This window comes from Heptranchias perlo, chromosome 12, assembly GCF_035084215.1.
Source record: "Heptranchias perlo isolate sHepPer1 chromosome 12, sHepPer1.hap1, whole genome shotgun sequence".
NCBI classification, from domain to species: Eukaryota; Metazoa; Chordata; class Chondrichthyes; order Hexanchiformes; family Hexanchidae; genus Heptranchias; species Heptranchias perlo.
The window spans coordinates 19684827-19697814 of record NC_090336.1 but is presented as its reverse complement, the minus strand read 5'-3'; the positions used below and the strand labels follow the sequence as shown (position 1 = coordinate 19697814).

Genomic DNA, 12988 nt, shown 5'->3' with positions numbered 1-12988 from the left:
CTCTAAGGCCTTGACATCCTTCCTAAAGTGTGGTGTCCAGAATTGAACACAATACTCCAGCTGAGACCTAACCAGTGTTTTATAAAGGTTTAGCACAACTTCCTTGCATTTGTATTCTATGCCTCTATTAATAAAGTCCAGGATCACTATACTTTTTTAACAGCCTTCTCAACTTGTCCTGCCACCTTCAAATATTTGTGTACATTCATCCCCAGGTCTCTCTGTTCCTGCACTCCCTTTAAAATTGTACCATTTAGTTTATATTGCCTTCCCTCATTCTTCCGACCAAAATGTATCACTTCACACTTCTCTGTGTTAAATTTCATCTGCCATGTGTCTGCCCATTTCACCAGTCTGTCAATGTCCTCCTGAAGTCTGTTACTAACCTCCCCATTGTTTACCACATTTCCGAGTTTTGTGTCATCTACAAACTTTGAAATTATATCCTCTACACCCAAGTCCAGGTCATTAATATATATCAAAAAAAGCACTAGTCCTAATTCTGACCTCTGGGAATCAGCACTGTATAGTTCCCTCTAGTCTGAAAAACAACCATTCACCACTACTCTCTGCTTTCTGTCCTCTAGCCAATTTTGTATCCACGCTGCCACTGTCCCTTTAATCCAATGGGCTTCAATTTTGCTAACAAGTCTATTATGTGGTACTTTATCAAATGCCGTTTGAAAGTCCATATACACAACATCAACTGCACTACCCTCATCAACTGTCTCCATTACTTCATCAAAGAACTCAATCAAGTTCGTCAAACACAATTTTCCTTTAACAAATCTATGCTGACTTTCATTTATTAGCCCATTCTTTTTCAGATCTTGGCACTATCTGAATGGTACACTCTGAGAGATACAGGCACATAGCAAGATAGGAACAGGAGTAGGCCATTTAGCCCCTTGAGCCTGTTCCGCCATTCAATCTGTAACCTCACTCCATATACCTGCTCAGTCCCATATCCCTTAATACCTTTGGTTAACAAAAATCTGTCAATCTCAGATTTAAAATGAACTATTGAGCTAGTATCAACTGCCATTTGAAGAAGAGAGTTCCAAACTTCCACTATCCTTTGCGTGTAGAAGTGTTTCCTAACTTCACTCCTGAAAGTCCTGGCTCTAATTTTATGCTATGTCCCCTAGTCCTAGATTCCCCAACCAGCAGAAGTATTTTCCCACTCTCTAACCTGCCAGTTCACCTTAATATCTTGAAAACTTCAATCAAATCACCCCTAATCTTCTAAATTACTGGGAATACAACCCTAGCTTGTGTAATCTCTCCTCGTAATTTAACAGAGTCCAGATATTATTCTAATAAATCTACGCTGCACTCCCTCCAAGGCCAACATATCCTTCCTAAGGTGCGGTGCCCAGAACTGAGCACAGTACTCCAGGTGTGGTCTAACCAGGGATTTGTATAGCTGTAGCATAACCTCTACCCCCTTGTATTCTAGTCCACTAGATATAAAGGCCAGAATTCCATTACCTTTTTGATTATTTTCTGTACCTGTCCATGACATTTTAATGATCTATGTACATGGATCCCTAAGTCTCTTTGGACCTCCACTGTTTTGAGCTTTTCGCCATTTAGAAGGTACTCTGATCTATCCTTTTTAGGTCCAAAGTAGATGACCTCACATTTGCCTACATTGAAATCCATTTGCCACAGTTTTGCCCATTCACTTAATCTATTAATATCTCTCTGTAACTTTATGCTTCCATCTATACTGCTTTGTGCCATCGGCAAACTTGGATATGTGGCTCTCTATCCCGTCATCTAAGTCGTTAATAAATAGAGTGAATAGTTGAGGCTCCAACACAGATCCCTGTGGGACACCACTAGTCACATCCTGCCAATTTGAGCACTTGCCCATTATCCCTACTCTCTGTCTCCTGCCGCTCAGTCAATTTCCTAACCAGGTCAATAATTTGCCCTCAATTCCATGAGCTTCAACTTTAGCTGACAGTCTCTAATGAGGGACTTTATCAACAGCCTTCTGGAAGTCCATATAAATAACATCCATAGACATTCCCCTGTCCACTACTTTAGTCACCTCTTCAAAAAATTCAATCAGGTTCATCAGGCATGACCTACCCATAACAAATCCATGCTGGCTCTCTCTGATCAGCTGAAAATTTTCAAGTATTCAGTCACTCTATCCTTAATTATAGACTCAAGTAATTTCCCAACAACAGATATTAGGCTAAGTGGTCTATAATTCCCTGGTTTCTCTCTCACCTTTCTTAAATAGCGGAGCGACATGTGCAATTTTCCAATCTAAAGGAACGGTTCCTGAATCAAGAGAACCTTGGAAGATTATAGTTAGAGCATCTGCAATGTTCTCACCTACTTCCTTTAAAATCCTGGAATGGAAACTATCTGGTCCTGAAGATTTGTCACTCTTTAGTGCCATTATTTTCTTCATTACTGTTAATTTGCTTATACTAATTATGGTGAGTCCCTGTTCCTGATTCGAAATTAGTTTCCTTGGGGTGTCTGGCATGCTATCCTCTTCCTCTACTGTAAACACTGAAGTGAAGTAATTATTTAACCTGTCTGCCATTTCTTGTTTTCATTTACAATATCACTATTATCAGTTTTTAAGGAGCCCACATTGCTCTTGACCACCCTCTTTTTCCTAATATAATTGTCTGAATGGTAGGTTTCCACAGAGATACAGGCACTGTCTGAATGGTACACTCCCCGAGAGATACAGGCACTGTCTGAATGGTACACTCCCTGAGAGATACAGGCACTGTCTGAATGGTACACTCCCTGAGAGATACAGGCACTGTCTGAATGGTACACTCCCTGAGAGATACAGGCACTGTCTGAATGGTACACTCCCCGAGAGATACAGGCACTGTCTGAATGGTACACTCCCCGAGAGATACAGGCACTGTCTGAATGGTACACTCCCTGAGAGATACAGGCACTGTCTGAATGGTACACTCCCTGAGAGATACAGGCACTGTCTGAATGGTACACTCCCTGAGAGATACAGGCACTGTCTGAATGGTACACTCCCTGAGAGATACAGGCACTCTGAATGGTACACTCCCTGAGAGATACAGGCACTGTCCGATTTGTACACTCCCTGAGAGATACAGGCACTGTCTGAATGGTACACTCCCTGAGAGATACAGGCACTGTCTGAATGGTACACTCCCTGAGAGATACAGGCACTGTCTGAATGGTACACTCCCTGAGAGATACAGGCACTGTCTGAATGGTACACTCCCTGAGAGATACAGGCACTGTCTGATTGGTACACTCCCTGAGAGATACAAGCACTCTGAATGGTACACTCCCTGAGAGATACAGGCACTGTCTGAATGGTACACTCCCCGAGAGATACAGGCACTGTCTGAATGGTACACTCCCCGAGAGATACAGGCACTGTCCGAATGGTACACTCCCCGAGAGATACAGGCACTGTCTGAATGGTACACTCCCCGAGAGATACAGGCACTGTCTGAATGGTACACACCCTGAGAGATACAGGCACTGTCTGATTGGTATACTCCCTGAGAGATACAGGCACTGTCTGATTGGTACACTCCCCGAGAGATACAGGCACTGTCTGAATGGCACACTCCCTGAGAGATACAGGCACTGTCTGAATGGTACACTCCCCGAGAGATACAGGCACTGTCTGAATGGTACACTCCCCGAGAGATACAGGCACTGTCTGAATGGTACACTCCCTGAGAGATACAGGCACTGTCTGAATGGTACACTCCCTGAGAGATACAGGCACTGTCTGATTGGTACACTCCCTGAGAGATACAGGCACTGTCTGAATGGTACACTCCCTGAGAGATACAGGCACTGTCTGATTGGTACACTCCCTGAGAGATACAGGCACTGTCTGATTGGTACACTCCCTGAGAGGTACAGGCACTGTCTGAATGGTACACTCCCCGAGAGATACAGGCACTGTCCGAATGGTACACTCCCTGAGAGATACAGGCACTCTGAATGGTACACTCCCTGAGAGATACAGGCACTGTCTGAATGGTACACTCCCTGAGAGATACAGGCACTGTCTGAATGGTACACTCCCCGAGAGATACAGGCACTGTCCGAATGGTACACTCCCTGAGAGATACAGGCACTGTCTGAATGGTACACTCCCCGAGAGATACAGGCACTGTCTGAATGGTACACTCCCTGAGAGATACAGGCACTGTCTGAATGGTACACTCCCCGAGAGATACAGGCACTGTCTGAATGGCACACTCCCTGAGAGATACAGGCACTGTCCGAATGGTACACTCCCTGAGAGATACAGGCACTGTCTGAATGGTACACTCCCCTAGAGATACAGGCACTGTCTGATTGGTACACTCCCTGAGAGATACAAGCACTCTGAATGGTACACTCCCTGAGAGATACAGGCACTGTCTGAATGGTACACTCCCTGAGAGATACAGGCACTGTCTGAATGGTACACTCCCCGAGAGATACAGGCACTGTCTGAATGGTACACTCCCCGAGAGATACAGGCACTGTCTGAATGGTACACTCCCTGAGAGATACAGGCACTGTCTGAATGGTACACTCCCTGAGAGATACAGGCACTGTCTGATTGGTACACTCCCTGAGAGATACAGGCACTGTCTGAATGGTACACTCCCTGAGAGATACAGGCACTGTCTGATTGGTACACTCCCTGAGAGATACAGGCACTGTCTGATTGGTACACTCCCTGAGAGGTACAGGCACTGTCTGAATGGTACACTCCCCGAGAGATACAGGCACTGTCCGAATGGTACACTCCCTGAGAGATACAGGCACTCTGAATGGTACACTCCCTGAGAGATACAGGCACTGTCTGAATGGTACACTCCCTGAGAGATACAGGCACTGTCTGAATGGTACACTCCCCGAGAGATACAGGCACTGTCCGAATGGTACACTCCCTGAGAGATACAGGCACTGTCTGAATGGTACACTCCCCGAGAGATACAGGCACTGTCTGAATGGTACACTCCCTGAGAGATACAGGCACTGTCTGAATGGTACACTCCCCGAGAGATACAGGCACTGTCTGAATGGCACACTCCCTGAGAGATACAGGCACTGTCCGAATGGTACACTCCCTGAGAGATACAGGCACTGTCTGAATGGTACACTCCCCTAGAGATACAGGCACTGTCTGATTGGTACACTCCCTGAGAGATACAGGCACTGTCCGAATGGTACACTCCCTGAGAGATACAGGCACTGTCTGAATGGTACACTCCCTGAGAGATACAGGCACTGTCTGAATGGTACACTCCCCGAGAGATACAGGCACTGTCTGAATGGCACACTCCCTGAGAGATACAGGCACTGTCCGAATGGTACACTCCCTGAGAGATACAGGCACTGTCTGAATGGTACACTCCCCGAGAGATACAGGCACTGTCTGATTGGTACACTCCCTGAGAGATACAGGCACTGTCCGAATGGTACACTCCCTGAGAGATACAGGCACTGTCCGAATGGTACACTCCCTGAGAGATACAGGCACTGTCTGAATGGTACACTCCCTGAGAGATACAGGCACTGTCTGTTTGGTACACTCCCTGAGAGATACAGGCACTGTCTGTTTGGTACACTCCCCGAGAGATACAGGCACTGTCTGAATTATACTTTCTCTCAGAATCACATCTGCACCTTGACTCCATGGCCCCTCCTTCCTTTGATGCCACTTCCCCTGCATTCCTTGGTATCGAGTCCTCTTCAGTCTTTGGCACCCTAAATCCTCTGCTTCTTGGCACTGTGTCCTTGGTGCCATTTCCCCTCTGCCTCTTGTATGTTAGATATCTGGTGCCTTAAGATTTGCTTGATTTAATTTTTTGTTATCTGTTTCTTCAGGTTGCGTGGATGAAGGTGGAGTGGTGTTCAGCCATGGGCAGAGTGTTCCTAATGGAGATCCCTGTACCAGGTGCCTGTGTTTGGTCAGTAGCTAGGTTTAAAGTATACTTGCACTTAGCTTATATGGAGAGTAACCTAATGTGCCGTAGGTATGGCCCAAATGGAGCTGGCATCTTTTATATAACCCTGACAGATCAACTGTAAATCACATTACTGTGACCCGGACTGCTCGGTGCGAAATGCTGATTCGAACCAATCTTTATTTTCTCCCTGTCCCTTCTTTTTCCATGGATCATACCTCGGCTGACAAGGCATACGGGCATCAGCGTCCGACCATGACTCTGCCAAAACTGCTTTAAGCAATCACATTGAAGAACACAGCACGCCAGTGACTTGGTCACTGGCTAACGTTGATTCTTCACCCATCACTACCAAACGCAGACTAACTGGTCGTTCTTCTCACTTGATGTTTGCTGGCTGCCGTGCTTACCGACACGACAACAGTGAGTGGACTTCACAATTGATTCATTGCGTTTGAGGCACTTTGGGACATCCTGAGGATGTGATGAGGCACTTTATCGGTGCACTGATTCTTCCCTCTCTCACTTGGCGAAGCAGCAATGGTGTCTGTGTCCTCCTCCACAGCAGGAACCAGTGCAGGATCAATGTATTGCAAGACACTGCTGTGGAGATGGTGGATGAAGATGTGACCATTCCTGGCCAGCAGAAAGCAGCAGCCAACACTTGGAAGGGTGACCAGACCCTCTCCAAAAGCGTATTTGTAATGGGAAACAAGAACAGACATAAATGAAAAAGAGGGGGGAAATATCCCCAATAGGATAAAGGAAATTCCTGAAACAGTGATTCCTGAAGCCATCTATGTAACTTTGACCTGGGTATTTGAACTCTATCATTGTTAACTATCTCTCAACAGAGACTGTAACCTAATGATTTGCCTTCAAATTCTTGTACAGGACACAGTGATAAGCTGCAGTCGCATCAGCTGCTTGACGCAGGGGGAATGTACTAACCCAGTGAAAGAAGAGGGACAGTGCTGCCCCCTCTGTCAAGGTAAGAAGCGTTAATCAAGACTACTTTGGAAAGGCATGTATTGATTGAAAGAAGTAGGCGTCGGTATCAATATCTGCTCGTACTGAGGTGAAGGTGTGGGCCCAGTTGGAACCTCAATGATCCTTGCTTCAGCAGTAATGAGAAAGCATCACTGTTATAGAGAGAAGGAGGCATCTCTTTGCGGACAGGTTGAAACTTGTGATCCAGTAGATGTACCTGCAAGAAATGTATTGTCTAGGGAGACTGTGTGAACAGTAGAGAACGGGACAATCTTTTCACATCCAAGACCTAGATTTAAACTTCGACTAATGCAATGCAAGTCTCCTCTGTTGTCCTATATCCTGTCTCTTACACCTGGAGAAGTCACACGTTTTTTTTTTATTCGTTCATGGGATGTGGGCGTCGCTGGCGAGGCCGGTATTTATTGCCCATCCCTAATTGCCCTTGAGAAGGTGGTGGTGAGCCGCCTTCTTGAACCGCTGCAGTCCGTGTGGTGAAGGTTCTCCCACAGTGCTGTTAGGAAGGGAGTTCCAGGATTTTGACCCAGCGACGATGAAGGAACGGCGATATATTTCCAAGTCGGGATGGCGTGTGACTTGGAGGGGAACGTGCAGGTGGTGTTGTTCCCATGTGCCTGCTGCCCTTGTCCTTCTAGGTGGTAGAGGTCGCGGGTTTGGGAGGTGCTGTCGAAGAAGCCTTGGCGAGTTGCTGCAGTGCATCTTGTAGATGGTACACACTGCAGCTACGATGCGCCGGTGGTGAAGGGAGTGAATGTTTAGGGAGGTGGATGGGGTGCCAATCAAGCGGGCTGCTTTGTCCTGGATGGTGTCGAGCTTCTTGAGTGTTGTTGGAGCTGCACTCATCCAGGCAAGTGGAGAGTATTCCATCACACTCCTGACTTGTGCCTTGTAGATGGTGGAAAGGCTTTGGGGAGTCAGGAGGTGAGTCACTCGCCGCAGAATACCCAGACTACGTGTGATGCCCAATGCCCCTGGCAACAGTATCCGTGTTGCTGCTGCAAACAGCCTTCTCCAGGGCCCTAATCCCAATATGTAAAAAATCCCCGGAATGGAAAATACTTTATTGACACAGGATTCAGATTGTTTGCAGCCGATGACTTAAAAAAATAACTTTTTTATTTTTTGAATTTTTGAATTTTAAAATTTTAAATGAATTTAAACGCTTTTTGAGGTTGTTTCCTGCGGAGTCGTCAATAGTGGCCTCACGTGCACACCAGTCAATAGAAAATTCCAGGATTGATGGCTATTCCGAGGTTTGTAAATACATTGCCGACACCAAACCAACCAACATGTCATTGAAACAAGTGGCAGTAACAATTTACTCATTTTTTGCTTACTAGATACAAATCACTGTACAAACAAAAAGCCGACTTCACTTGAACAGTTCCTTGGGTTAACATGGGCGCTGCCCATGGCTCAGCCTCTGCAACTCTCACTCATTCAGGGGGAATTTTTCCAGTAACATTTCTGGGGGTTATTAAATGCTTGCTTTTCAATTATTCTTAATAGGCTGTATGGTTAATGGCGTGAACTATACCGACGGATCTGTGTTGATTCCACACGATAACCCGTGTCTTCAGTGTCGTTGCTTGGTGAGTAGATATTTAGTGGACCCCCCCCCATCCAAAGGGAAACAGAGTTTGGAAACAGTCAAACAGAGGTGTTAACGCATTAACTTTCAATTAAAGGAACGTTACCAACACAATGGAGAGATTTCCATGGATTCATCCCTGGAGCAGACTGTAATCAGCCCTCTCCATCAAGTGATGGCCCTCGTGAACATAACAAATGTGGTTAATCAACTTCAAAGATATTAGTACTTTTTTTTTCAGCTCCCAGGTTTTGCTTCATTGAGATTCAGTATAGTGGGAGGGAGTGGGATTCTAAAAAATTGGAGTGAGCAGGAAGGAGGGTTGGCCCTTTGGGATTCTGTACAGTGGGAGTGAGCGGAAAGGGGCTTGATCCATTGGGATTGCTGCAAATGCATTGGGTTTACAGTAGATATCCTCGTGTTCAGCATCACTGGCCACTCCTCCGTAACCTGACCTCATTGTCTCCATTGATCCATAGCGCACTTTACTGACCAAAATCCAGTTAAATCGTAGCGTGACCCGGGATTGTAACAATAGACCCTTTATATGTCGCTGCATTTTTTTTATTCATTCATGGGATGTGGGCGTCACTAACAAGGCCAGCATTTATTGCCCATTCCTAATTGCCCTTGAGAAGGTGGTGGTGAGCCGCCTTCTTGAACCGCTGCAGTCCGTGTGGTGAAGGTTCTCCCACAGTGCTGTTAGGAAGGGAGTTCCAGGATTTTGTCCCAGCGGCGATGAAGGAATGGCGATAGATTTCCACGTCGGGATGGTGTGTGACTTGGAGGGGAACGTGCAGGTGGTGGTGTTCCCATGTTCCTGCTGCCCTAGTCTCACATGTGCTGTCATGTGCATTCTCCTAATGATTAGGAAGGCAGGCTGAAAAGTATCTCATGAGACAAAACCTATTGTAAACCTACATGCTTGTGTATGTCTGGGAGTTAACCCTTTGTAAATTGAAACTGACCTTATAGCTGCAACATAATGTAAATTAAATCAAAGTGGCTGCTAGGTAGAATAGGTGAAAGTCTAAAATGTTACAGGGATTATTATATTGTAAGCACAACAGGGTCCTGCTGTTCGATTTATATTTTATTCTTCGAGGTTACAAAAATCGGGAGGGGCAAGACAGGGAAAGATTTAAACCACAAGCTTAAAAATTTACTATTTGAGGATTTGGGGGACTGAGCCAATGAATGTCAACAAGGATTGGGGCGATGTATGAGTGGGATTTGATGCATGATAGGACACGGGCAGCAGAGGTTTGAGGAAGGTGGAGGATGAGAGGCCAGACCAAGAGCGTTGGAATAATCGAGTCAGGAGATGACAAAGACGGGAAAGAAGGTTTCAGCGGCAGGTGGACTGAGGTAAATAATAAGAATCGGCTGAGAATCAGGGAGCACCAAACAACAAACAAAATACTGTAGATGCTGGAAATCTGCAACAAAAACAGAAAATGCTGTAAACATTCAGCTGCTCACTTCTCTCCGCAGAAGCTAACGTTTCAGCTCCAGCCCTTCCTCAGGACTCGAGAGTCAGTGGACACCAGTGGTTTGAGATAAAGCACTGCTGGAGGGTGGAGTTTCTAATGTTACACTCCCATCTAGTGGCAGGAAGCAGGCACTTCAGCAATGCTGCTATTTCCTTCGGACAGTGATATTTTTGCAGGTTGTAGACTGGGGCAGGGTGACAGATTGAGGTTGTGGTGGGTGTGATTGTTGGGTACTTTGAATTGTAAATTTAATAAATCTGGTAAAAACGATTTTTGTTCCAATTCATTTTTTTGTTTTATATTCGCAGAAAGGGATGGTTATGTGCAGGTCACAGAAGGGACAGTGCCCGTCCCTGCTGTGCAGCTTAAGGCAGCAGGAGACCCCCAGGAACCAATGCTGTCCAGTATGTGTTAACTCACACAGGTGTGTGCATCAGGGCCAAGTACATGAGGTGAGGTTAGCTGACTTTTCCCAGGAGATGTGTGACAAGAATTTTCCAAAATGCCTCCTCCGTGCGTAATGTTTACCGTTCATTACAATACCATGTCCGCGATTCTCCTCCACAGTCGCGGCTCAGAATGACAGAAAATGTGGGCAGCGGGGCCTCTCATCCTTTCAGATTAGACGTTAAACCGAGGCCCCATCTGCTCTCTCAGGTGGATGTAAAAGATCCCACGGCATTATTTCGAAGAAGAGCAGGAGAGTTCTCATCGGTGTCCTGGCCAATATTTACCCCTCAATCAAAATCAATAAAAAAGAACAGATTATCTGGTCATTATCACACTGTGGGATCTTGCTGTGCGCAAATTGGCTGCCGTGTTTCTAACATTACCACAGTGACTACACTTCAAAAGTATTTAATTGGTTGTAAAGCACTTTAGGTTGTGAAAGGCGCTATATAAATGCAAGATCTTTCTTTCTTCTCGACCGCCACACCACCCTGATTGGGATTACTGTTCCTCCTGCCCCCACTGGCCGCTCCTTTCCCACCTGCCACGTGTAAATAGTGGGGGAATGGGGCAGTGTCTGGGTCCCTGGTGGGAATCCCCCCCTGCCACCGTGGGGAAGGTGGTGGTAGTGGTGGGCCCCAGGAATTGGTGGTGAGCATCCTGGGCTCCCCCAGTGGTGGGAGAGGGCCTTGTTGTGACATCCCTTCCCTCCATTCCATCCCCCACTTACGTTCTTGTGCAGGCCTCGGAGACCGCCACTAGCACCCCAGGTTGCTTTGTAGCCCTTTAACTGCCCGGCTGCCTCTTTTGGTTCCACAGTGGTGGTCCTGCTGGGGTTTTGCGACCGGTCAATGTCGGGCTCCCACCTGGCGGTGGGAATCAGTTGGGAGTCCACCATGCAGTGCCGGTTTTCAGGGATGGGATTCTGGTGGTGTTGGAGTGACAGGCCACCAGGACGCCACCAGGAGGCTAATCCTGGCCGATGTCTCACGGGGAGATGAGTCAAAATACCTACACTTGTGCAGCCCTTGATTAACACGCTGCACCTGATCGCTTTCAAAGAGGGTTGGCAACAAAATCTTCAGAATTGATTCAATTTCCCTGCACATTCAGGGTATAATAGTCCACAATGGAATTCTCCCAATAGGTAGCCAGATATACTCATTTAGGCTAATGGTGTGTGGGAAAAGATTGTATCACACCTAGAATAAGTGACACTCCTCTATTCTGTAGGTCAGAGTGACAGATTCTCTTCAAAGAGATAGGTGTCAGCAACAACAAACAGAAAGTTTTATAATTTTTGCTCTAGCGTATCTGTACTCCCCATCAATCTACAGTACAGGTTAGGTGCAGAGTAAAGCACCCTCTATACTATCCCAGCAAACTCCTAGGTCAGGTTCGGTATTGATTAGATACAGAGTACCAGATGCCCAAAGTCTGTGGACCAGTGCCCCAGCAAGAGTCAGTGCCTTCCATAGGAAAGAAAATATTCAAAAGGAAAATTAGAGGAGAAAAATATACAACCAATATAAGTAAACTGTTCTGAGCTAGGCTGTTAATAACAGCACCCAGCTATGGTGGGAGACATCCTGTTAGAGGGTCCCCTTGATCTGGGTATATAAGGTTTTTGCTGTCCTGGGTGTAGGAATCCCTATTTGTTAGGCCCATGGACCCTAGGTGTGTGAGCCCCTGTCTCCGAGGTCCATGGGCATTGGGTCTTTCAGCTGCTATTTGCTGGGTCCCTTGGTGCTGTACTACTGCTGGGTTTATCATACTGTAGATGTAAGGAATGTGCTGGTGGTGCTGTCCAGTGATGTACTCTCTCTCTGCTCCGTTTGCGGCAGGCTCAGTCCCATTGGCTGGATGGCTGTGATCTCTGTCATTGTAACAATGGAACTGTGGAGTGCCAATCCAAACCCTGCTCTACTCCCATCTCCTGCCCGGCACAGCACATCTTGTCCCAGCCTGACGGAGAGTGCTGCATGAGCTGCCAACCAAAAACCAAACCAAGTAAGTCGTCAAATGCATCAGATTGATCCTTCCAATCTCTGAACCCTTGGGCGCTGTTCTCATTCTACGAGGGTGCTGCTCTGGTGCTGTTGGAGTGTTGGTCTGCTTCTGATGGGGTTCTGCTCTGCTTCTGATGGGGTTCTGCTCTGCTTCTGATGGGGTTCTGCTCTGCTTCTGATGGGGTTCTGCTCTGCTTCTGATGGGGTTCTGCTCTGCTTCTGATGGGGTTCTGCTCTGCTTCTGATGGGGTTCTGCTCTGCTTCTGATGGGGTTCTGCTCTGCTTCTGTTGGGGTTCTGCTCTGCTTCTGATGGGGTTCTGCTCTGCTTCTGTTGGGGTGCTAGTCTGTTGCTGATGGTTACCGTTCTGATTATTAAGGACATTTGACAGGTTCAGTAGCGTGCTGGACTAGCTCTGATGGGAATCTTGTCTCATTCTCTTTGAGTGCTGGTATGGTTCTGATGAGGTGAAAATCTAATTCTC

General features: G+C 46.6%; 1 protein-coding gene across 3 annotated transcripts in view; it reads left to right on the top strand.

The window, feature by feature from the left end:
- LOC137327858 (von Willebrand factor C and EGF domain-containing protein-like) overlaps window positions 1-12988 on the top strand; it is a 351658-nt gene that overhangs the window by 313338 nt on the left and 25332 nt on the right. For all 3 annotated transcript variants that reach the window (XM_067993723.1, XM_067993724.1, XM_067993725.1), the window contains 5 exons: window positions 5872-5954; window positions 6846-6942; window positions 8472-8554; window positions 10355-10498; window positions 12341-12506. In XM_067993723.1, coding sequence (XP_067849824.1) covers window positions 5872-5954; window positions 6846-6942; window positions 8472-8554; window positions 10355-10498; window positions 12341-12506 — 573 coding nt within the window. The remainder of the gene's footprint in view (window positions 1-5871; window positions 5955-6845; window positions 6943-8471; window positions 8555-10354; window positions 10499-12340; window positions 12507-12988) is intronic.